Source organism: Malaya genurostris, chromosome 3 (assembly GCF_030247185.1).
Source record: "Malaya genurostris strain Urasoe2022 chromosome 3, Malgen_1.1, whole genome shotgun sequence".
In the NCBI taxonomy this organism is placed as follows: Eukaryota; Metazoa; Arthropoda; class Insecta; order Diptera; family Culicidae; genus Malaya; species Malaya genurostris.
The window spans coordinates 1,996,231-2,022,632 of NC_080572.1; the positions used below are offsets into that span (position 1 = coordinate 1,996,231).

Genomic DNA, 26,402 nt, shown 5'->3' on the forward strand with positions numbered 1-26,402 from the left:
GTAGTGACGCAACTGAGAGCCTTTTTCAGTCGACGCACATTCTCCATCGGGTATTCAATCTTCCCATCAAGGTTGGCTGTTTATTTTTTGTTTATAAGCCTGAATGACGCGGATCGTTGTGCGTTCCTCGTCTGATGGAAAATAGATGCTGCAATTCTTTGACCCGACTAGCTGCTGATAATTTCTTCCGGCATGAAGATTTATGTTAAGTGTTCTGCCGTTGGTTGTTGTTAGCGTACTAGTCCGATCTACCGATCTGCGTACTTGCTATGGGTATTGTTTCAAATTAGCTGGATTCAAATTTTAGTAACACTAGAATGGATTTCCAGTATCATCTGGGGTTTTGAGTCAGTGCCGTGGTGTCATTAAATTACCAGCTAGGAAGCAAGGAATTAAAAAAAACAATTATAACAATTAACAATTAAGTTTATTTGCCGGATTTTCTTGAATTGAATCTAGAGATATCTGGAATAATCCTAATTTCTTCCTTAAGATGCTCTATAGATAACAACACAAACGAAATTGCCGGTTGACGCTATTTCAAAATCCTATAGAGGATACTTAAAAGTGATTTGCTGATGTCACGTTGATTCGAGTTTTGAACACCTCCCTACAGAAATTTTGCAATCTTTATGCTTACGCATGCCGCATCTCACTTTTGCGATATTTCACTTCGTTATTAACACCTATTACCAAACAGGTTTTCAACCATATAACTTATAATCACTCAGAGAGGCAACCTTACAGAGGTAACTGGCAGACTTGGTAATTTGCTTGTATTATCGCACATATTTTCCAGCTGTCAAAGCATCCACCTGTCGCATGACGAGCACTGTCGACTCTCTGTTGTTCTCAAGTTTATTACAGACAGCCGTTTCGAAACTTGCCCGATGATACATTACTCTCTTTATAAACGCGTAGACCAGGCTTGTTGCTTTGACAACCGATCGGTCGGTGACTACTATGACTACCGAATCGGCTGATGTCGGTAATTAAACGTCTAATCACGTTCCTTGTTTTTCATTCATGCATTGCAGATTGGAACAGTGTACAGCTTACTACGAGAACATTCATCAGTATTATTTTTGTAATTGTACTATCATCGTCCCAAAAGAGGCTGCTGGTGCTACTGATAGCCAGATTCGAAACAATCTTGCGAAACAGTTCGCTTTCTAGTTTAACAACCAACACAGTGTTTGCAAGATGACATCTTCTAAGGAATTTCTGGCTGAGGATGAACTCCAGAAACCACCCGGTAAGTGACGATTTGTCAATACACGTACATATATTTCGACTAGGAATGAAATACACACACTTATCCTTCCGGTTATCGTCAGCTAGAACACAAAGCTGACGTGTTTGCTAACTGAACATTCAACAGGTATCTAAAATATGCGTTTTATTGTTATCGCTTTACAATGAAGTATGAACGTGCTCTGTGAGCCTAGTGTTGACTATTTTTATACTGAGACGGGTAAATCACCCAAGCAGCGCATCAGCTTTGAAGCGATAGACTATTCGGAATACTAATCATTCGGAAATGTATTTTCCCCGTTTGACATTGACACAGGGCTGATGTTTGTTTCCGCTCTGCTGACAGTTATGACCAAGTATATTCGGACCGGTTTGTTTCGATATGTACGAGTATGCTTTGCTAAAGTTTTCTTCGATTTGCCGGTGTGTTTTGTTATGCTATTTACGGCGCTTATCGTACTCAGAAACTGGTTTGTAAACAGCCACTATTTTAGCAGGCCTTGACTGGAAAAAGCGTCCGTTGCTTGTGACGCTAATCCGAACACGTGCTAACTGAATAGCTAGAAGCTTAACGGACCGTGTTGCGCGCGTGAGCAAATTTCTCATCTGGGATGAGTTAAAGAGATTGCTGCAATTAACTCATTTGTTTGTGTGTTCGAAAAAGTAATTAGCCCGGGTTAGCAACAGGTTCGCTGGAATTAGTATTTGTATGTATAAAATGTGCTTGCTCGGAATTTTGCTGCCATTTTTCATCACAACACTAAAGAATTTTGCAAACAATCTGTTCTAATATAATGCACTAGAGACGTTAATAAACCTCAATTAGCAAATTTTTCGTATATCCCATCACAATGGAGGTCGGGCATGGAAATTTGTCTCAATCAAATACTTCCTTCGAGCGTTGAAAGTCATGGACAATGAAGAAATCTACGTAATTGAATTGAATTGACCTCGTAACAGATAATCTCGTCGTTATTCAATTTAAGAACTAGACGTTGACGATAAGAGCACGTCACGCTGATAACAATTGAGCCAACCCAGATGAGAACATAATCGAACTGGTGGTGCGCTCTGGTGGCTACTGGCGAAGGCTGGCATCGAACACTGCCCTCTGTCGTGGTGAATCATTCGATTTTGCTTATAACAATTTTCGCTTCGGTAGACGAACCTTATCAGTCCAACGACAAATACGACAGACGCTGTTTGCGAACCAGAATGACTGCAATAGCATTGTTTTCATATTTGCACATCATATTATTTTAGCATGTGGAAATACCCTCGTGCTTATCAGTCAGGTGACAGATGGACTGAAAGGGCGTATTCTCTAACGGGGATCAATTTACGAGTTGGATTTGAAACGCTTGATTTGATGTGCAAATACTTGGGCAATGTAAAAAAATTGGGGGAATGTACTACTTGAATCATGTTAGCCTGATGCCCAGCCCAAGTAACAATTCGAATGCCTAATGGTTTTGATTATAATTTATAGGAGTTTTGTAATAGATTTTTTTTATCACTACCTGTTTCATGGCACACAGAACGACCGACATTAGCTCTGCGCCTAATTCGTATTACTGTTTTTAGATTAGTTGAATTTAACTACAAAATTTCCAAAATAATTATTAATTTATTTTCGTTAATTAATTTTTTCTCTAATTCAACTAAAAAATGTTAGTTGAATGGAAATGGAGTGTGCCTTAGCTAAGAAATGACAGCACGTTTTATTGAAATCAGAACAGCACGTTCAACTAAAATCAGAAAATCAACTATTTTTTCGCCAAAATGCTGATTTCGGTCTTTCAGTGCAACTATAAAAAGTGTCATATCATAATTTTTAAAGCTTCTATAAAACCCTTTACCTAGACTAACAACTGGACTAAAAATAAAACAATTTGTACTAGAATAACATTATGCAAACACTCTTAATATTGCTTTCAAACATTTTTTAGAACATTATTGTCAGTTCATTGGATGCGTGTTCATTGGATGACAGGCGTGTTCATTGGATGACAGGTCGTGTTGTATTTTTTTCTGACTGAAGAACTGCTGAAAATTGGAACGCTCGGAAATGCATACCTCTACTTGTTCATTGAATATCTCGGCTTTGAAGGCATTGTATCATAAATCTACCGTAACAAAGTCTAGATAATTTAGTTTAGATGCGATTAGTACATAAAAACATATATGTTAACGCGATAAAAATAAAGTCTTGTATTTTTCTGTGAAACAGAGTCAGTTTCAATGCATCCACTATTTTTTTCTCTTTGGTTTCCTGATAGCATTCTGAAAAAGGAGAGATAAATAAAATTGGCTCGACAAGGCTGCCAAACACACAGACATTCAATCTTTGTGAAAGTTGAATATTTTTTCATTGTTCATTGGAATCCATGTAATGTCTAACCCATGCGACAGATTAATGTGATAAAACTTCTCATCAAAATAATAAAATGGATGCTGGCAACCCGGTACAGTTTGCTCATATACGAGAGAGTACAAGAGAAATACGATGCGCAAAGGGAATTGAGCGAGCCACGTGGTCGATTTAAAACTCAACATGCGACCCTCTGTCCTCAGACCTTAAAGCTTCTCTTCGTCAAACTTGTGTTAAAGTTTTGTATGCAAGCAGTGGTTTTTATAGCGTTAAGTTTCTCTACCATTCTGCAATTTCGGTTAAAGCGATAAACTATTTCTCATTATCAATCGAGTTCATCTTATATAAATTAGAAATTATTCTTACGCACTTAAAATTCACCGTGGGGTAGTTGTCAATTTCTCAGGCGAAACGACATAGCATGGAATTTCATCTAGAATTTGCTTGCATGACACAAGATCAGAGAGCATACCAATTAAAGTTTCAAATAGTTTTATGGCACTTTTTGTCTTGCTGTCTAGTAACAACCTACCTCTAGCATGCTACGCATAGGAAAAACGTTAGCTATAATTTTGCTTCTATTTAAAGATTCGCGTGCTTCCAACAGCTTCGCTTTTGCATCGATTGACCAATCAGAGCGATGCTTTCCCTTTGATATATCGCTTACTCCTTCAAAACCGTCGTTTATGACAGGGAAATCCGATATGCCGGAGATTTTTAGCAGGCAAAATAGAACACTGCTCGCTACTAATCAAAATTTCAATCATTTATAATTGAAAATACGTGGCTTGATACTTTCAAATCGTATCTTAGAAATATTTCCAATCAAATAATGAAATAATATTAATAATTGATACAAAATATACTGAGCTGTAAGTGTTTAAAACCTGACCACATTTCTACGTGTCTTTTTCCTTGAGTTACCAATTTGCACCCCTATATAGAAAATAAAAATGTGTTCCACATCAAAAATTCATGGCCGCCATTATGATGTCCTATACCGTAGCATTTATTGACATCAAATAAATTTCGAAATGCAAAAACGAGGAAATATGATGGACTTTCATGATTCATTTTCAGAACGTATCCACAAGTTTTAAAGCCACGAAATAGTTTTATACAAAAATGGCGATGAATCACAAAAAATAATGTTCATAAATCATGGAGATTTTTGCAAAAAACCGCATTCAAGGCGATTAGTTAAAATTCTTATTTTTATCAATACATTCACAATAAAAATAGAAGCGCATGAAGTTTTTACGTTCGGAGAAGCCTTCAAATCTAATATATTCTGATTGCATTCAAATCAGACATGACACACACATAGTCAAGAAAAATATCATCAAAACGACAGTTTACACATAGAGGAATTCATACCATTCGAATTAAAGTTGGTTTCAAAATTTTCTTGAATTTGAAGTTTTAACGCAGGTTTACGCAGATTCTTCTGCTGTATAAACCTTATGAAGAATGGTCTACTTGGCAGGAACATGCTCTTATAGAAGTTTTCAGAAGGCTTTCGTGGAGTTTAAAGTTTTAATGCAAGATTTACTATGTAGCATTGAAAAGAACTACAAGTATTTATTAATATTAAAAATGTTGGTTGCGAGGTCAGATCAAGAAGATAAATAGTCGTTTATTTAGGTTCGATTGGGTTATCTTTGCGTGACCTATTTTTGTTATTCGTTTCCAATTGGTGAATGTCGACGGCATAAGATTTGGGAGAGTACCTTGCGTTCAGCAGAGTTATCGCGCGGTAATTAGAGAATATACGATTTAAGTAAAACTTTTTGTGAACTACCCAAGTAGCACATGTAACTTGTTCATTAAAAAATAAAATAAAACAGATGCTGCATAATGGTTGCATGACAAACACGGTGAAACAAGTCGTATTATGATGATGACAATGGTGTCAAAATAATGTTACGAATTGACATCTCATCATACTAATTTACAATAAGTTCCAACGTAGCTTTTCGGTAATCTAACTCTTACGACGTGTTCGCATTGACAGTTTTTAGTCGTCAACAATGAAAAAGTGAAGACTACAAGACAAAGTTAAGTAATGATTTCATATCGGTTACCGTATTCGTTGTAATGCAACAAAAAAAATACAATTACAGTGTCGGTTGAAAGCTTTCGTACATTATCCCGGACAATAATATTAAATCAGTAAGTAGAATAAGTAGAAAATTTCTTCAGTTAAAAAAAAAAATTGGCTATAGTTGAATCTGCGCTTATACGCAAATTTTTTGCCGCTACATGTCCGAAGCAAACTTGTTTCGTTTTGGGAAGTACATTCTCTCTACCAGAGAGAATATTTCCACACTTTATCACGGCAGTGTATGCATGGAAAAATTTATGCCAATGGCATTATGACCAGGGAATGAAATATTATTTAAATTTGAAAAATAACTGCAGTTTTTAATTATTGCGATTGGTCAACTGTTTTAACTTTGGTATATGAAAATCTAATATTAATCACAAAAGAATTCTATCTGAAAAAATTTCGACTTTTTAGTTGTAAATTTAATATGACGGGAAAAAAATTATGAATATTATTTTGTATGTCGATGTTCTGGAACCCAAAATATCGAAGGCGCACACGTTTTCAATAAGTACAATGATCAACTTTACCATAAATATCGAACAGCACTTAGATTTTGAGTAGAGTTATGGAGTTTAAAGAAGATTGAATTCTATATTTTAACTCTGATGATCGGATGCCAACCTTTGGTCGTAAATGTAGAATGAGAAAAACATCAACAAATTGTAACTTGACAAAGCTTATATTTTCTGTTTCATTGTGACAGACAGTGCGGTAAAATTTCATTTACAATCGAATAATATAAGATGAAAATGAAATTTATGGCCGCTGACCGTCAGCATATCCCTTCTCATTCATTTCACTTTTGTTGCCATACTCAAGTGAAGCTTCAGGAATAATCGTACCTAGTCATTTGAAGTTTCGCTTGCTCGGTGCCAAGTAGTGCTAAGTAGTCTAGTTGCTTCATTGTCTTCGCGGTTGGTAGTGAGCAAGTTCGAATGAATAGGCATGAACAACAACACAAAATCAGAAATTCCCTCCGGTCAAAATTATAAATAGAGGGTGGCGGTTCACATTTGAGTTTTGGATTATCACCAGCAAGTTTAAATCGATAATTTTCAACTGGTTGAACTATAATGAGATGTACTCCAAAGTATTAGGAATTAAAATTGAAGGAGGAAACAATTTATGTTTATTCTGTAAGTGATATTTCACCTACTAATTCATTTGACTTTTGCTGCCATTTTCAAGTGAAGCTCCCGGAATTCATCGTCAGTTGAATAATCGTACCTAGTCATTTGAAGTTTTGCTTGCTCAGTTTCGAGTGCCAAGTAGTGTAGCTCCTTCATTGCCTTCGCTCTTGGTAGTTAGCAAGTTCGGACGAATATAATTATAAATGGAGTAAAGTATTAAAAATGAAAACTGAAGGAGCAAACAATTAATTTATGTGTATTCTGTGATTGATATTTCAGCTATCTGGTTTGTCTTTCATCTATTATCTTGAACCAATTCGAATGTTTACATGAACTTCATTTGAAGGCCGCTCTCACACAATTGAAAGAGATATTTTGTTACTTCAAGAGATCAACTGACGGTAATTAAACTGAGCCTCGATTGAAGAGAAACGAGTGATGGACTGAATGCTGTCCGTTCGGGCCGTCAGCAAACATTTTGTGTGTCAGAGAGTGAAGTTTACTGCATTAGAGAGATCGTCAATGTGTTCCACATTCAGTTTCAATTGAATTGAATGAAGTTTTACTGCACTGGTGACAGATGTGCGCGCTGAATCAAATCAAATATTCGTTACTGATAAGTTGTTTGGCAACCCTTGGTAAGTCGCACAAGCTCCACCAGGTTACATAGCAGTTATAATGCACGTTGCAAAGTCTTCTACTTGTTCCATGAATTGCGAGTTACTATCATTGAAGTGTAATAACGTGTGCTACTTGGGTATATTTCAAAGAACGAACACTACTTTGTAAATATGGTGTATGTGTGTAATATAGAAATATATACTAAGAGAATATTCATCTTCTGAATATTTGCAACAGATTTGGCGAATAGTTGGTAGAATACTAGGATTTTTTACTAGAAATTGCTCAGAGCGGCTGTTAACAGGGGCAATTTATGAAACATCTTTTGTTCAATGAATTGGTTTGATTGATAATGCTTAACCAATTTGCACGATTTTATTTATTTTGTAAGGCGTTGAACAGAGAAACGCGTGAACCTCCTAAATGAGCATTTTTTAAACAATTTATTTTCAATAAAAACAAGAAGGAAACCTCCAATTTTTCTTGTTTATTTCTTTTTCTTATCATCAGAAATTTAGAAATCAGACTATTATAGAATCAGTCTCGAATTGAATTATTTTTAATTATTTTCATTACCCTCAAACTTACTTCAACGGATGTTCCAAACAAATTTACCTCAAATGTTGCAGTAAAATAATGAAAATTGATCCTCTCTGAGCTACTTTATCGATTTCAAAATTTTTTTTTTGACTGCCAGTGCTAAGCTCTAATCATTTCAATAGTTCGTTACGGAACGGAATAGTGGCAGTGTACTGTGCAGTGAGAAAGTCAAACTACTACACGGATGACACGAGTTTCAACATAGTAATTAAACAAGAGAGATAGAGAGAAAAACACTTGAATGAAGTTGTGAGGCACGTTCATTTCTCTTATGGCGTTTTCGTTTTTAATTTGCACTACACCGGTGCAGTGCTACACTGAGGCATGAATAAACGAACAAAAATGACGAAAACATAAACAGTAACCATTGACTACAATAAACGATTCCATTGCACAGAGCTACACCAAACTTTTGATGAGTGCTACACCAGTGGTATCGGTGCAGAAAAAGTGTAGCACTGGTGTAGTGCAATTGGTAAAAACGAACGGTTTCAGTGCAGCTTTCGCTACACCAGTGTAGTGCAATTTAAAAACGAAAACGACATTAAATAATTTTTCAAATGTGAGCTCAACACTACCATGCCCTAGTGATGTAGTAGGCCAGGCGATGTGCACATGCACGTGCTCCACCGATCCAATTGTCGAAATGGTAAACCGCGTGGTTATTTTTTTTTGGCAATCGTGCGTCAATCCAATCTTGGTTTGCTGCGATTGTTTGGCCTTGCGATAAGGCCAATGCAAAACATATATGAACTTTACTGGTTTTGTTCAGAGGTGTGTGCGAATCCTTTACCGGCTGATAGATTAGAAGCACTGAATTGTCGCGTGATTTAGCTGCGTCGCATTATTGATTATTTATTCAGTATAGTCATTGTTTATTGTAGAAAAGTTACTGTAACTTTGTGGTAGGAACTTATCTTTTTGAGTCCAATGAAACTAGCCAGATTATTGAGTTGACTCTTGATTCGAGTAGTAACCGAAACTCATCTATCAATTTGAGTCAGCTTAAAAAGTGATAATAGGTTCCATGAGTGTCATAAAAAATGTCATAAAGATAGGATTTGTCGGAACAGGCATGCCGTTTTTTTTTATAGAAACCATTTAGTTGTCGTTGTAGGATGATGACAGCCAAAGTCACGAGAATGTGACACATTTGTTTGGATGGATTATTAGCGTGTTCTGCTTGCTATACTCCACAAGAATCTCTTAACGAAGCAGATATTCACAGACCAGCAAATCAGATTGTAACTGTTCAAGACTATGCCATAGGATCGCTTTGAATAGCTTAAAGTATCGGATAGGCATGGCGAGTGTAATATAAGCAATTTAGTAACGTATTCCTATATGTGTCACGGCAGTAGATGTCGGAAGGTGATTCAAAACGTCTAAAAATATTACACATTTAAGCAAACATCTTTATAATTATTTGAAATGCTTATCGGTTCGGTAGTACATGAAGAGACTGGCTTGGTGGTACTTATCAGGTTAGCTTGATATGTTTGTCACGTCACCAGTGTAGAACTGTGTGCCTCACAGTCAGGTCTAGTTGATGGCTTTGAAGATGACAAATAAACAAATTTTGCACATTGTAACAAACAAATGATTTTATCATTTATATACTTTTGTACGGTCTCTTGGAGCCAGATCTCCCACGCCTAATGTCATATTTGCAGTGCCCCGTAAACAACACAATGCTATCCGCTGATGTCTCCGTTTGACATCGAGAATACTCGCTTACTGCGATCGGATCTACCAGTTGGGGCATTCATTTTAGTAGTGACAGTGCAAATTTTTGGATCACACTATAGCACTGTGTACTGTTTTGTACATATTCCGAATCACGCGACACTGCTCTGACGATGGAATTGACGGCGAGTTCTCTATGCGGTCGACCAGAAACGTCGTTGTTTGTTGGCCTACACCGGCAACGAGCGACGAGATTTATTTATAAAGTTTCGATGATCGAAAAAGAATCGTTCAACGATTTCCTTAGCAGTGTGATGGAATGTTTCTTTCTAATACCGTAGTCCAAGCTTGGTCAGCTTTTATCGAACTATTGATACTTGTTAATTTATCTTTTTACAAACTAATACTTTCATTTTTAGCAAATCACTTGGTCCATCGTAGCCTTGACCAAGCAATAAGTCTCAAGACACTAGAAGTTCCATAATTACTTAAAAAACGGTAGGCTGGAATGTTTTTCATGAACTTCGTAAGCTGATAAGCCAAATCAGTCCCTTTTATCTGAACTTTTGGTTAGTTGGGGTTTTTCCGGAAAACCGTTGTCCGTTCATGATCGTCCGTAACTGGTATCTATCGATTGTGTCATAGACTGACTTGAACCGTAGAGCAGGTTCGCCCATGAATACTACCTGATTACTCCATGAATTCGTTTGCTATCGATGAAAGTAGACGGATTTGGAAGAGTATCTTGTTGGCAGCGTTCAGCAGAGTGATCGTGTGGTAATTGCGGGAATCCAGTTTATCGTCCTTTTTATAGATTAGAACACATGATTTTTTTCCATCATTTTCTTCGGTATAATTTCGTCCTCTAGGTTCTTGGTACTGAAACAAAGCAGTGCTCTTGCCAGTGCATCTTCACCGTATCTCAGTAACTCGCCTTGCAACGGCAACATATTTGTTTCAACCGGTCTATACCTTCCCATTTTTTTTAGATGTGGGCAATCTATATCCGCACGTGTTTCCAAATTTGTGTTCCACTAAATTGCCATTAAGGTGCCTCTCGATCACCTTACAGCCATTGCACTGATCGAGTACTGTCCTGTCTTTGTCTCTGATTGTCACTTATTAGCAATTGTGTGTGATCAAAGTAGATCAGAGTGGGCTGTGAAGTTAAACAGAAAAATTTCGAGGGAAAATAGAAGAAGTCAAAGTTAGTGATCGGAATGTGGCTCCTTTCCCCAAAGACCACAGGAAAAGTAAACACTGCGCAGACCAAGTATAGCCACGATTGAGTAGCGTTTCGTATGGTGATGAATAAAACGCAACTGTGTTACTTAGACAACGAAACAACAGAGTTCACAGAAAAAACATACACACGCTTGCTGTGTTAAGTAGCCGGCAGTGGTGCGCGGTGACAGCAGCAACAACGGCCGGACCGCGAGTGTAACAAATATCAGTGGGTATGGGGTATTAGTCTGGGTGTGAAAGCGAACAATCCGGACCGTGACTGTGTGCTCCACGACCATGTGCTATGGCAGCGCCGCCGGTTGCCTTCTAGCGGTGTGTACAGAACGGAACTCGTTTAGTCGCTGCAACCAGTTTCGATTAATCAATCGTGCGCGTGCTTCGACGGAACGAAAAAATCGGAGTGTTCGTGATACGGAACCAAAGGTGGATTCATGCGCAAGTTTCGTTATCAGCTGAAAAAAGTAATAATGTGCTCTACTAGTTAGTCGGTCCTTCGCCGGGCAGCTCGGAGGGTGTTATCTCTTGGAAATCTTCTGTGATACTCGGCAATGATAGTGTGTAGTTTTTCTTTCTAGTCTCAGTTGATAAAGACTATAGTTGGCTGTTAGGTTGTTTGACTAAGCTTAGTTTTACGGGTTCTGGAAAGTGTGTGGATAAGACCGACATGGTAAAAGCGTGCACAGTGGGATAGAAACCGGATCTACATGGTTACACTCCATAACGGTTCAAGTTCAACTGCTGTTGCTACTACTTCGGTAGTTATTACTCAACCCTACAAACCGATTGAGCTTTTCCTATTTGTTTTCGTCGGATGAATATAATATATACTTCCAACACTCAGCTGTGAATGAAACGTGCATGTTTCACATTGCGATAAGATTGTACAATAATGAACACGATCGTTCAGTTGAACGAAATTCTCAGGACGAACGGTGTACCGCAACGTTATCGTTAGCATCTTCGAAATCGAATCATCTCGGAAACCTTATTGGAGTAAGAAGTGGGAAGATCTTAGCAAGCGAGAAAATAAAATTCTACTAGAGGGCAAAGTACAATTGCTGGAGTGTTTTTGTGTATGTACGTGCTTGTGGTTTAGGAGTTGCATAAAATGTCGCCTACTGCCAGAACTGAGAATCGAACTCGCGACGGCCACGTTCTGGTGTGGGAACAAGCCGGTATCGCCGATGGAGAAACTAAAAATAGCCGTTAGTATACTAGACTTTTCATTATATGAGTTGTCTTTCTGGTAAGGAAAAAAATCATTATTATCACACCGGGTTCGAAAATACAAAAACCGAAATTCGACATTGACATGACCCTGAAAAAAAAAACACTAGAATGAAAGAAATTTCCCATTTGGAAAAAATCTACCATTCGTGTTTGTTTTTCACGTCCGCAACCGAAACAAGTGGGATTTAGGTCAGTTTTAATCGTCCGGTCTATTATAAGACTGAAGTAAGAAAAACAGTATCGAAAGTAATTAAATCTGTTTCTGTCGAAACGTTGCCAGTAGCCATACCAACGATGATTATTAGTACGCGTTATTGCCATTTTTCACGTGATAAAAGTGTTACTATGACGATACCGCCTACTGTTCAGTCCATTTTGTTTAAAGAGAAATTCGCTGACACTAGGTTGATTCTCTGATATAAAATGCCGTCCTATAGTCGTTTATCCTACGTTTGGGCACGCGCTATGGCCAGCTGGTAGTAATTAACGTTAGAATGAAATTATCAGTTTTTCTATACAAATATGATTATTGCCACGCATCGTAGTAATTTTTGGTGATTCCGATCCTAGAATATGAGATTAGATTACATTTTTACAGAAGATGGGTAAGCATCGACTGTTTGGAATTCAGTTAGACGTGGAATTGAAGCTCATAAGTTAGGATGTATACTCGTGGCGATCTTACCAAATGGTGAATGTTGAATGTTCAATAAGAATTGTATGACTTATTCACGTGAAATACTTCGTGCTTGCATACCTATAAATGGTATGTTCATACCACAGCAAAAGCTTCGATGTATCTGATATATTCTACAGCAAATGCTGAGTTCCATGCTAGCTATTGGTGAAGCTTGCCAACTTGAAAATTTCAATCCAAATTTTTTTCAAATTTGTTGCATTTTTTAACACAGAAGCAGTAGTAAGATCAAAGCCTATGGCTATCATTGAGTATGGTGAATGTTATTCATGTGATTGGTGTCATATTTACTGATATGTGATTACCCAGCATTGGTGCAAGTCAGGCCCGTACCCAGGATTTCGTTTCGGGAGGGGCCCAAAGATAAAAAAATAATGTTACTGAAGATTGCTTATGTAGCTAATTCTCGGTGTGCCTTTTACGAGTGTTTTTAACGTACACTTTAAACTTCTCCACTGGAACTGCTATTGTATTACATTGTATTATTGTCTGAGACCTTCTAAATAATTATATATCTGTTTTTGATTTCGGGAGGGGCCCGGGCCCCTTGGGCCCCCCCTCTGGGTACGTGACTGGTGCAAGTACAAATTTGTGTTTTTACATGCTAAAATAGACAGATATTCTAGAGTCTCTTCTCCGTCATTTATCATCACTTGTGTTCAAGTGAATGAATCCTGTAATTAACCTCTCAAGCTCGAATCGGTCGGCATCTTTTGGGGTTGCGGAATGATTGCTTCTATTAATGTTGTCAGACTTTCCTTTGTCACCCAAGGCACTGTTCCGTTTCCTTTTTTTTAAATCTTTCGTTTCCATCAGGGAAATTATGATGAGCCATGGCCAGGTACTAATCTCCAAATAATCAGAGTATTATATTGATTTGCAATGCAATCCACTTACCGTGGGTGGTTAACGCATCTGAAGGTCACGACACTTGGTTTGTCATGTGGGTAAATAGTGATAGTGATATTGCAGCCTTATCAATTGACTATCGAAATTCGTTATCTAGTGTGAGCTCAAAAGTTATTGAAGGTAGCGTGATTATCAGGTACATACATTTTATTTGGGTATCGGATGATCCGAAATAGACTGCACTTGCACGACTTGCGACTCGATAGAGCAGAAAAACATTACTATACCACCGATTACTTTCGAATTTATTCTATCCAGTCGTGCAGATGGAGGCCATAGAGTCATTCATATTGTTCGGTTTGCTCTCGAAACGGTTTAACGTTAAGTGACTTTAGCAGTTCAACATAAAATGCTAGTGCACGGAAAGGTCGAATATGAAACGTAAAAACTGATACCCATGCGGTGCCGAAACCCTTAAATAACTCGTTAATATCGTTAACCTAACATGATGTTATGTTGTGTTTCGAGTAAAAAAAAAAACAGAAAAAGATGAATAAATCTATAACCAAAAACAAATATTTACTTTGTTTTCAATAGCTGACGTGTTCAGGAAATTTTCGCTCGCGCATCTTTATGGTAGCATATATCATTCGAGAACATTTGGATTATATCGGTAGGATGAACAAAGGATCCAAAACCAATGTTTTCTGAATATAGGGAAAACTGCGAGACAGTTTGTTGGTGCAAAATTTCACTAGGCTAGGTTTGTCACGTGCTCAATGCAGTCTAATTGTTAGCGCATTTTGATGGAATCAATGAAGAGTCAGGATTGGTTTCTATAGCTGTGGGAGATCATGTCATAGTTACAATTCTTATTTTGAATCTGTTTTATGTGGGATATTGCGTTACGATACACTTAATTGATCGTGATATGAAGTTCCATTGTCATCAATTTATACTAGAGGTCAAGGGTAATACTAAGCAAGTACAGTTGGTACTTTGTTAATTTAAAATAATTCAATGATAGAAGGATACCAAAAGTTTGAAACTGAACAGTCTTTTAGTTTTCTTTCGATAATGATATTTGACATTATTTTGATCTCCTGCTTTGATGTGCGTGAAGATAACACAAAAGCTCATACAAATGGAAATCCCTCTCTAATCTTCTTCGTCCAATTTCTCCAAATCCGCTTTTTTGCAATTGTTTTCCAAATACGTTCGCCGATAAAAAAAGGCCTGTCTACCCGAGCTAAAAATATGCGACCTTCGCCCGATGCTTCCGTTTTATTTAAGATATTATTCCTAATTTCTATCATAGAAGAAGATAACCATACGTCATGGTCAGGTGATTTGATTGCGAAGGTTCGTACTCCGCTCTCTGCTTTATTAATTCGCCTTGCTTGTTATCTAACCAAATGACGATGTATTGAAGTGAAAACAATACGCGTTCATGAGCTCCTCTACTGTCAAACTGGTTCGGCGTTTTCTCAACTGTCACTGGTTTATGGTTTTCTTCCGCATGGGCATGACATGCTGCGATGATGACCGTACATGACACCAGGGCAATGGATGTTTATTTATATCTTAAGTCGTTTTCGCTGGATGCCAAACTTAACCCAGTTTCCACCATAACCGCTGTAAAACCGTTTGTTTGAAGCCAGTTTCGAACCTAGGTTTCAACGTCATTGAACTGAAAATCGAGTCAGTTTCAGACCTGATTCTTATATCGGGTTGGCGCACCCAACTTTGCGTTTCGCGAAAACTGTTTGTTTATGAAACTACTCTGGGTCAGTTTCAGTTTTCTCTATTGAAAGCGGACTTATTCATATATTCATATTTATATATCGACAACAACATTAGCTACATTTATTTAGGACATGTACTTCCGCTGTGGAATTTATGATCGTTTATTTGCTTACAAGTGATGAAAGAGCTTTTGCCCTATTATCTTGTTATTGTACTTGAATGAGATTGGTTAACTGCGACAACGAAGTGACTTCGCTTTCGACACTACAATAGCTATATACAACTATTTGCATCCGCGACCTAATCTGCTCTGTTATCATCTGCCACCACTGATGCAGTTGTCTCAGGTTGATCTCATGACGTCGGGATGCTTCTTTGGGTTGCTGTTGCAACAAATCACCGGTGGTTGTTTATATAATCGAGAACATGAATTGCCGATCCCACGTTCCGCTAATTACAAATTTCAGAGTAAAAATAACCGACAGACTGTGCACCATTTGTTTTCCACACTACGTCAGATCACTTCGAGCGTTGACTTTTCACAGCTCGGAAGTATTCCATCATGACTTGCTGTGATGATAGCGCTGTGACAGAAAATTGTATACTGCCGAGAAATCCGTTTGTGTTTGTTAACCAAATAACAACAAGGTCAGCGTAACTCGAATGACTTATTTTTCAAATCAATTTAATGTTGCAGATCTCAAAAAAGAATCCATGCATCATGCGAGGATTTATCATCTAGCGACTGGTTATGCCACTGATTTACAGTTATTATGCTACTTCATTGTATCTATTATTGTATTTTTTCATAGGAAATAACAGCTTGGTGTACTTTGACTATTTGAGAAAAAACTTTCCACGTTCCTAACCACTGATAGATGATCTAACGCATTAAAATTATTTTCTGTTTTTCTTTCACCCATCGTAGGACGTTTCGGTTCTCGGCATTATGTCGTGTTTATGCTATTCCTGGGGATGGCCAACGCCTATGTCATGCGAACTAACATGTCAGTGGCAATCGTAGCCATGGTGAACCAAACGGCGATTGCTCACGATGCCGAACTATTCGACGATGAGTGTCCGGAGACTGACTACGGCGAAGCGGACACGGAAGCACACCAGGACGGTGAATTTCTCTGGAGTACGAGTATGCAAGGGTACATACTGTCATCGTTTTTCTACGGATACGTAATTACGCAAATTCCTTTTGGACTGCTCGCCAAGAAATACGGTGCGATGGGATTCCTTGGCTGGGGAATGTTGATCAATTCGGTGTTTGCCTTTCTGGTTCCGGTAGCGGCGCAACAAGGCGGTCCAGTATGGCTGATTGTCGTACGATTCATCCAAGGTTTGGGTGAGGGACCGATCGTGCCTTGTACGCATGCAATGCTAGCAAAGTGGATTCCACCGAATGAACGCTCACGCGTTGGTTCCATCGTTTACTCGGGTAAGGATAAATTAAATTGAATATGCAGTGTTGACGAGTTTTGAGTAATAATTAATATTTTTTCTTGCTGTTCAGGTGCCCAATTTGGAACGGTTATTTCTATGCCGTTATCTGGACTACTGGCAGATCACGGTTTTGCCGGTGGTTGGCCATCAATCTTCTACGTGTTCGGCATCATCGGAACGGTGTGGTCTATTGCCTTTCTGATGACCTGTCATGAAGATCCCATCACACATCCGACGATTCGCGAAGACGAACGCAAATACATTCAACAGTCTGTGTGGGGCAAGGCTGGTGTACACATTCCTCCAGTTCCTTGGAAGTCTATTTCTCGCTCATTACCATTCTACGCAATTCTGCTGGCGCATTTAGGTCAGAATTATGGCTATGAAACACTAATGACCGAGCTACCTACATACATGAAGCAGGTGCTGCGATTCTCCATCAAAGCGGTGAGTTCAATATTTAACTGAATGATCATCCGGTTGAAAAGAAAGACTCTTGAAATAGTAAACAATGCCACATCATAGTATGTCATGCATTGTCATTGATTGTGACGGATGGCAAAATTTGCTGGTTCATTTTATTAATGGTTTGCTTTGTTACTTTGTCTTCTGTGATTTTTTTTTTCAATTCAGAACGGAACCCTCTCCGCGCTTCCTTACCTAGCTATGTGGTTATTCTCCATCGTTGTCGGCTGGGTTGCCGACTGGATGCTTACTTCGGGCCGCTTCACACACACGGTGACGCGTAAGATCTCGAACAGTATCGGTCAGTACGGTCCGGCAATTGCGCTCATCATCGCCTCATATACCGGATGCAGCCGAGCACTGACGGTTGCTATTCTGACGATCGGCATCGGGTTGAATGGCGGTATCTACGCCGGTTTCAAGATCAATCACCTCGATATCACTCCCCGGTATGCGGGAATCCTGATGGCCTTTACCAACTGTTCCGCTAATCTAGCTGGTCTATTAGCGCCAATTGCAGCCGGTAACATCATAGAGGGAAAGGTAGGTGTACATTTTCAGACTTTGCCTAGGCGTTAACAGAATATAAATAAGCTCATCGGTGATCACATCGATGATGTTTGAAACTCTACAAACGGCAGTAATCAACTTACCGTATTCTTTCTGTCACCAGCCAACGATCGCCCAGTGGAGGATTGTGTTTATGATAGCTGCCGGTGTTTACCTGTTCACCGCAACCTTTTTCAATATTTTCGCGTCCGGTACGCGCCAACCGTGGGACAACCCGGACAACGATGAACCTCAGAAACTTACTTCGGTCGAAGCAGGCCATGCGACGCAGGAAAACGGTCACAATCACAACAGTGCTGCGCTCGTTGCTAGTGGCAACGGAACGACGGCGACGTTTCGACCAACTGCCAGCGAGCAGAGGCAGTAGTAGGCTGTGTAGGGTAGTTTTTTTTTCTTCAAGTTAAGATACGACACTAGGATAACAGTAAGGACTCAAACCCGCTCTTCTTTTCTATTCGCACGATTCAATGATTTCGATCAAGGTAAATTTTCAATTTTTTTTTGAAAAATATTTTCACGACCCCAATCCTTACTTACTGCTTTAAGTTAAATGTAATTATTTTGATATTCTTGTTGAATGCCGGTGAGAATATCAGTGAGTGACTTTCTAGTTAAGTTTGATTAATTACTGAAAATCTGTTTGTTTGCTGAAAGTGAAACAAACCTCATATCGGAGGATTACACGAAAGACTTGTGATAGGACATTTACAGAACACGTTATTAAAACTGCCCAAATATTAGCCAGGCACCTTTATCGAAGGAATTCGATACAAATCATCCAAAGGTTGTAGTTTTTTTTTAAATAGTAGGGCATGAATATCGTTAGACATATCGCAGACCGTCAATTCCACAGTGCCGTAACGAAGAACATGCATAGTTGTACATGTGATTTTCAAAGAAAATGAAAAAAAGAATGTAATTCGGATGTTACAAACTAACAAAGTAGTTTATTCAGTTTATAATTATATATATAATTCACTATCATACAATTTTATATTGTACATATTTAAACGAAAGAAAACAATATGAAACACAAAACAAGAAGATTGAAAGGCTTTGCCCTTTTTGAGATAATGATGATAATAAAAGAAACGATATAATCAAATAATGCATGCTGTAACAGTTGACTATGCGAAAATTATCCTTTATTTGTTGCGCTCCGTAGTAAATCTGTCACACACTCTTGCACAGTTCGTTGTCGACATATTCAGTTTTCTTATCGGCTGAGATCGTATGCTGTTGAGTAGAAAATGGATCCGCTTTGATAGTGGGTGAGATTTTTTTTAGCAAGACTGTGAGAAACCATTTCGTTCCATGATGTGATAAAACTGCACAGTTGATAATAGTTTTGATAATTGATAAAACTGCACAGTTGATAATAGTTTTACTTAATTTATTTAGTGTTGATGTTATTTTAAAAGTATACAATAACTAGTCATTTTTGTATCTAGCTTAAGATGCAAGCAGATTTGTTAGCTTCTTAGAGAATTTGGTACCCAATTATGCAAGGCATCTTGCAATGGCTATGTCATCGTCTGTCAGCAGTCTGAACGGATAAGGAGTGATAAGACAATCGTTAACATTATTCTTATAAAACTGTCAAATAAGGGGATTAATTTTGAGGCTGCCGGAAGGTTTTTTTCCATAAGATATATTTATTAAGGCACAATGCGTTAGCTCTATGATGCCAAAGGCATTTTCTAATAATAAGGATTGTGTAGGTGCTGGCCTCTTATGTTTTACCCGGTGACGTTGCTACTCAATGGTAGTGGCCGTATGCTTGTCCGTATGGGTCCACGGAAGACGCCCCCGAGTCAAAGACCCGGCCGGTGGCCCGCGTGCTAGTTATCGACAGGAGTGGTCCTCCGTTCTTGGAATCAGTCAGGTGACGTGAGAATGTATCTAAAATTGCGCTTCCTTCTGTGGGACCGCGGAAAACACCCCCAGGCTGCGAAGACCCGGCGGGTGGCCCGCATGTTAGTCATCGACTGGAGCGGCTTTCCGTGGGCGATGATGGTGATGTTGCCGAATAGTATGAAAAAAAAAGAGAAGTAATTGTTGAGGAAAACGGATTGTTAAAGGAGGGTATGGAAACGAATTAACTAATAACGACAAATATTTAGTTGACATCGAGATGGTGAAGAGACTGGGGAAAGGGGAGCGAAAAGTTAGTAACAGCAAAAAGATCTTGTTAGTATCGATAAAGAAGGTAGACAGACGAGGGATTGGGAGAATTGGGCGGATGTTAGTGTCGAACCTATAGGTGAAGAGAATTCTTAGTCTCGAAATGAGTAAGGAAAACTTTCTATGCCAAATACAACGGATCACAATACCTGGTATCGAGGGGAGGTTAATGCGATAGAAAGAATAGCACTTTTTGATCCCCAAAAGTACTCCTCCATAGGGGGTTTCTCGATCCAAGCGAATAATATTAAAATTGTGGAAGTTGAGAGATATTTCAGAAGTTAGCCAAGTCTCGCACAATGCAAATACGTCACATTTCAGATTATTTACTAGAAATTTAATAGAATCTATTTTTGGAATGATACTGCTGCAATTCCACTGTAAAACAGTGATTAGATCCGTGACCTCGGTGGATGATTTAGCCATCGAAGGATACAATCGCTGAGAGAAGGGGCCAATTTGCAGTCAAAAGCAAAGCAAAGTCTTGGCATTGCATTCCTGTGGTGGAATTTGGCCTTTCTGTTTCAACAGACTTCGCAGCCGATTCTTAGTGTACAGAATCATTGCATGGCTAGTACTATGGATCCTACTGACACTAAGAATCCTTCCAGGTCGGGGCTCGAACAGACGACAGCTGGCTTGTAAGACCAGTGTCCTATGCATTGAACCGCCAACTCGGGACGAGTCAACTGCTTTAAATATGTTTTTACTGTTGGCATGAAAGCAATTAAAATGCTTTTAAGAGGGTCAGAAATATTGAAAATTGTAAGAATCCAGTCCACAACATCAGAGAACTTGATAAGTCCAGCACCTAGTTGATTCTCTGGTAGATTTTCAGATGCTTGGGGAGTTTGTAGTCCCGGGAAGTCGTGGGAATTCCATCTCGGAATTGAGTTTTCCGAGACCAGGAGCTTTTTGCTTCGGTAGTTTGTCACGATTCCCGTTAGCTGTAACATTCCGAAGCCCTTCGGAAGACATCTTCGAACCCTCACTAGGGAGCTTATGAGAGGATTTGTTTATTCTTTTTCTACAGCTATGAGGGACCGCCGAAGATGGACCTTCTAAAGGGTCGTCAGAATCGCTCGAATGGACCTTCTAAAGGGTCGTCAGAATCGCTCTCGTCAGTTGACAAGCAGGTATATGGATTTGTTGTCTGTTTAGGAGGGGTGGCACTTTTAAGCATATCTGCAAATGAACGCTTGGAGTGTTCTTTCAGAGAACGCTTCATTCTATCTCCGCGCAGTTTGTATGCGGGACATGCCATTAGGTCATGCGAACCCTCCTTACAGTAGAGACACTTTTCAGCATTTTTATCGCAAGAGCCATCCGCATGAGCATCCCCACAGGTAGCACAACGTGGCTTATTGCAGCAATAGGTAGCTGTATGCCCAAGCTGTTTGCAATTGGTGCAATTCATTACACGAGGTACAAAAAGATGAATAGGCAGACGAACCCGGTCCAAGAGGATGTAGTTAGGCAAAGCCGATCCGGCGAAGGTCACACGATAAGAGTTTGATTGGGGATAAGACTTTGTTGTGGATTTCTACTTCGCGAGCTGGCACGTAGACGCGGTACTCCAGCGTAAAAGGATCCTTTTGAACAAGCTCATTAGCCTGTTTTGAGCTGGTAAACAAGACCCTGAGCTTGTCTGGCCGTATTCTATCAATACTTTTTATGGTATTGTATCGCGAAGTCTGGTCTCGCGATATTTTTAGAATATTCAATTTTTTTTTCGTTTGACTTGGTCCGGAAATAGACCGCATATGGCCCGGCCGGAAGTGCGAGTCCATCAGGATAGTTTCTAATTCGAGTCTTGATGTTTTTGGAAGCAGTTTCCATTTCAACATCGGGATGAGGGGGGTCAATTTCAAGACGATTTACCATGTCACGGAATTGTATCCGTGCAGATACGGAAAAGAATCGTTAGGGGACAAAATATTATAGTAAACTGAAAAACAAAAGGGATTGAAGAAAATAATACTTAGCTTATAATCCTAAAACAAGAGCAGCCACCAAGGTCTGACCTTCGTGGAGCGGTGAATCACCGCTTTGATATTGTACAAAAAACCTTCGTTAGGAAAAAGCACAAACCGACTAACACCGTTTTCACTAGGAACTTATAACAAGTGAAACTGTTCACTAATTCAAATAATAACGATAGAAAACTAATTTTTCCATTGTCTGTAATTAAAACGGAAAAATGACAAGCGAAAAATTTTTTCGTCCGTTCTAGAGCACAGACTGCTACGATTGATGCCGGAAGGTTTTTGTCCATTTGTCATGCGAAAAATGTATGTTCTTTTCTGATAATAATATTGAACATTTCGATTTGATCAACTATGCCGATGGAGTTTCGCTTAAAGAACATCAAGGGAAAATGACTCAAAGCTTATTCCAGTGTCAAAATGGTGCAACGTAAACTGCCCATACTCACATAGCAGCCCCATAACGATTTCGGCTAGTTTTGATTTAGCGTGATGGATGAAGTCTATCCTTAATAATACTTCCAGAAATTTTAATGATAATTATGGGTATGTTCAGTGAAATGTGAAAAAATATCTGTCCCTTTGCAAAGTACCCGCATAGCAGTCCTATTTAGAGCAAATTTCATTACGTCATTGAAATAGTCAAATATAAGTGATGTCTTACCAATACTTCGTGCAATAATACCAAGATTTAGCGTTTTGTAGTACAAAAATTCAAAAAACTTGGATATACAGTTTAAATCTTACAACATAGTATGGTAATCGGCCTACGAAAATTATTTCTTTGTCTATTAATATTGCTGCTCGAATGGATTCCTTGAGAAAAAAATTAGAGGGTTGTATTCAAGACACGACCGAGCACAATAACATTAAAAATGAAATGTTTCTAGGGTTCCCATAATAAATACGAAAATAAAGATGATAATGATGATGATACACTAAACTAAAAACTTATTCAATTGACTAATTACAAACTTGATCTAGTTTAAGCGCTTAGATTGTTTGCGATGATAAATTTGACAATTAGATTCTCCCTTGATAATTGATTCTATTCTATTTTGATCCCTTTCCACAAATTTTTACATTGTTAAGTTTTTGAATAACGTCCTTTAACGAGAAGTCAATTATGATGAATTCAAAGTTACTTGAAAGCTCAATTTTAGATACAAACAACCTAAAGAATTGAACCTGAACAAATGAAACTATTTTATTTTATGATAATAATTTTCGAGAAACGTACAAACTTATTAATTTTATAAACAGTTAATCGATCTAAGAGAAGATTTTATTTATTTTAACGGAAATTGAAAACGCAGTAATAGTGTAATTTTATTAATCCTTCTTCAAAATCGTCCATAATCTTCGGAAAGTGTCGGTAAATAATATGGCAACAATACGAGGAAGAAAACATGTGAAACAATCCGCATAAAATATTAAGTTACTTACATTGATTTTCGCTTTAGCATATTAGGAATATACGGAATGGATACGCAAACAATTTTGTTCATATTGTAACTTGATGTTATTAACACATGAATGAACATTGTCATAGTTACATCGCGTTTAACCATCAGACGCTTATTGTTTTGAAGCAAATAATAATTAAACTGAAACTGGCGGTTAACCAAATTCTACGAAGGTTCCTATTCAAACAATACATGTAAAATCGCAGGTAAACTTAACTTGAGTTTATCTTTGATACTATATGATATTGCATCTAATTGTACTTTGTATGTGAGCATGTGGAACTCATTTATAATACTAAACCGAAGAGGCCGCTTTTAGATACATTTCAGAATTTAATTTTGAAACATTTGAAGTGTTTAATTCCTGGTGGAACAACTTGTTCAGTCACATTGTCACGTTTTGTTCGTATGGGAATTGAGATTTAAGTATGCAAGCCGATCCGTTGGCAAATTAAAACATTTTTAAGTTTACAATATTGAAGCTTTGGAATCATTGAAATTAGGAAAATCCATTAACAAATCATAGAGGAACAAGCGTTCAAATTAGATACGAAAAATCAATCGCCGATAATTCTAAATTGGCCTGATAGTTACCAGAGAACCAAAATAAAATACTCAATTCAAACCAATTTTTTAATGGTATGCAATTGAAATATTCAAATGACGTTGTCTCATAAGTTTAAGTTAAATGTTTCCGAATCGATTGGTTGTTGAATTATACAAATCCATCAACAAATGACTGAGTTATAAGCGTTCAAAATTATGACAGAAAAATGTTACGCGATTAGTTTTCCATGTTTTAAATTGACACCCAGCCTCGGGAAGCGAAGTGTAAGGCATTTTTAATGGCAAAATCGACCAAAAATTTGCTACATACAAAGGATATTTCAAAAGAATCGGTAACCATGCTGATTCGGTTCTTCAATAGCTAGATGATATATAAGATACTCAAGCGAACACGGAGTTGCGCAGACAACAGGAAATTTCACCAACACATAATGCCAAAGCGACAATCCAGCAAGTGAACGCATATACAATCCAGTCATCAGGTCACTGGACGAGCTACTTGTTTCATTCACAGTCAAACATCAACTAGGCAAAGAAATATTGTGCAGCCTATATTTATAGATTTCTCTTCATACTACGCATAACGATGCGGTGTTTTTTATGCATGACGCAAAGCCTCCTATGCCGAACAAGAAGTTGACGTCATTTTGTACAACGGGGATTGGTGGATGAAAACATAGGTCGATTCCAACCATTTTTTCAATAGTATGCTATTGAAATACTGAAACGACGTCGTCATACATGTTTAAGTTAAAACTTTCCGAATCGATTGGTTGTTAAATTATAACAATCCATCAACAAATGACCGAGTTATTAACGTTCAAAATTATGACACAAAAAGGTTACGCGACTATTTTTGAAACTTTTAATTGACACCCGGCCCCATATAGTAAAGAGTAAGGCATTTTTAATGCCAAAAAAACCGGAATCCGAAAACAAATTCAACACTAAAGATTTATATCGAGAAAATTTAAACCTCACAACCGGCAACATTTCCAAAATTAACCTCACAACCGGCAACATTTCCCACTCGTTTCGACGTTTCGGAAAATGAATCGTTCGTCACTTGAGGTTCACCATCTCACTCACTATAGAATGAACCTGTCACGTCACCCGAGTCGACTCCTAGAATAGGGTGACACAGTCATATGACAGTGAGGTGAGATTTGTCGAGTCACGTCACTCGACTCGCAGAATAAGGGCCAATAATTTACCAAGCTAAACTCGACTTTTTTTATTACTATTATTTGAATAATGAGCTGGAGAAAATATCGGAGAAATGAGTTCAGTTCTTAAATCTCATTCGAGCCATAAAAATCCTTGATTTTCGCCGTAAATCGATAAGGAAGAGAAGAAAATTAATGACAGATTTCCACGTAAGCTTGAGGAGCGACATAATGAAAACGCGGAAATTTGTTTTATCTCGTTTTAGAGGTTGCTTTACTTCTACTCGTTTAAAGAAATTCACGAAAATCAATTGCATTTTATGCACCAAGCAATTAGATGATACCTTTTTATCCCTCCGCATTTTATTATTCTCACATCAATGTTTTATGCCTTTCTCTATAGAAAGGTATTAGATTTGCTGGGAAAACCGACTTTCGAACGAAGCCTCGGAGAGCCTTAGTGTCATATACCATTCGACTCAGTTCGACGAGATCGGAAAATGTCTGTGTGTGTGCACTTTTCGAAGATATTTGAACGCGCTCAGTTTTCTCAGATATGGCTGAACCGATTTTAACAAACTTGGGCTCGTTTGAAAGCTACTGTCGGGTCATTGATCAAGTTCAAAGATCAAATGGCTGTGACTTTTGGTTCCAGAGATATGATGGTATAAGTGACGTAACCGACAAAACACGTTGATTTTTACCGCCGATATTTTGGGATCACCTCAAATTTCGTAAAGCGCTAGTGCTTAAAAGTTTAAGCACTTCGAAAAATAATATAATATAAGAATATTAATTATTATTAATATATGAATATAATCATATCAATACTGCTTCGTTGTTCAGGTCAGCTATTTATTGACAAAGTTTCACTGTTGACTTCTGTTTTTTTTTTGTAAATTTCGCACTAACTCTGACCGAAACAGAGATTTGCTTTGAATATTATTCGTTTTCATAATACTCTATTGAGACGCTGCAAAACAACAGAAAGGTAAAATCTGACATTGG

General features: G+C 38.2%; 1 protein-coding gene across 5 annotated transcripts in view; it reads left to right on the top strand.

The window, feature by feature from the left end:
• Positions 1-19,134, top strand: part of LOC131434791 (putative inorganic phosphate cotransporter) — a 35,576-nt gene extending 16,442 nt beyond the window's left edge. For 2 of the 5 annotated variants that reach the window (XM_058601938.1, XM_058601939.1), the window contains exons 2-6: positions 1,038-1,255; positions 16,468-16,986; positions 17,062-17,438; positions 17,625-17,999; positions 18,130-19,134. In XM_058601938.1, coding sequence (XP_058457921.1) covers positions 1,204-1,255; positions 16,468-16,986; positions 17,062-17,438; positions 17,625-17,999; positions 18,130-18,393 — 1,587 coding nt within the window. In that variant the 5' untranslated portion in view covers positions 1,038-1,203 and the 3' untranslated portion in view covers positions 18,394-19,134. The other 3 variants (XM_058601941.1, XM_058601937.1, XM_058601940.1) reach the window with 3 other exon arrangements.
• The last annotated feature ends 7,268 nt before the right edge of the window (positions 19,135-26,402 follow it).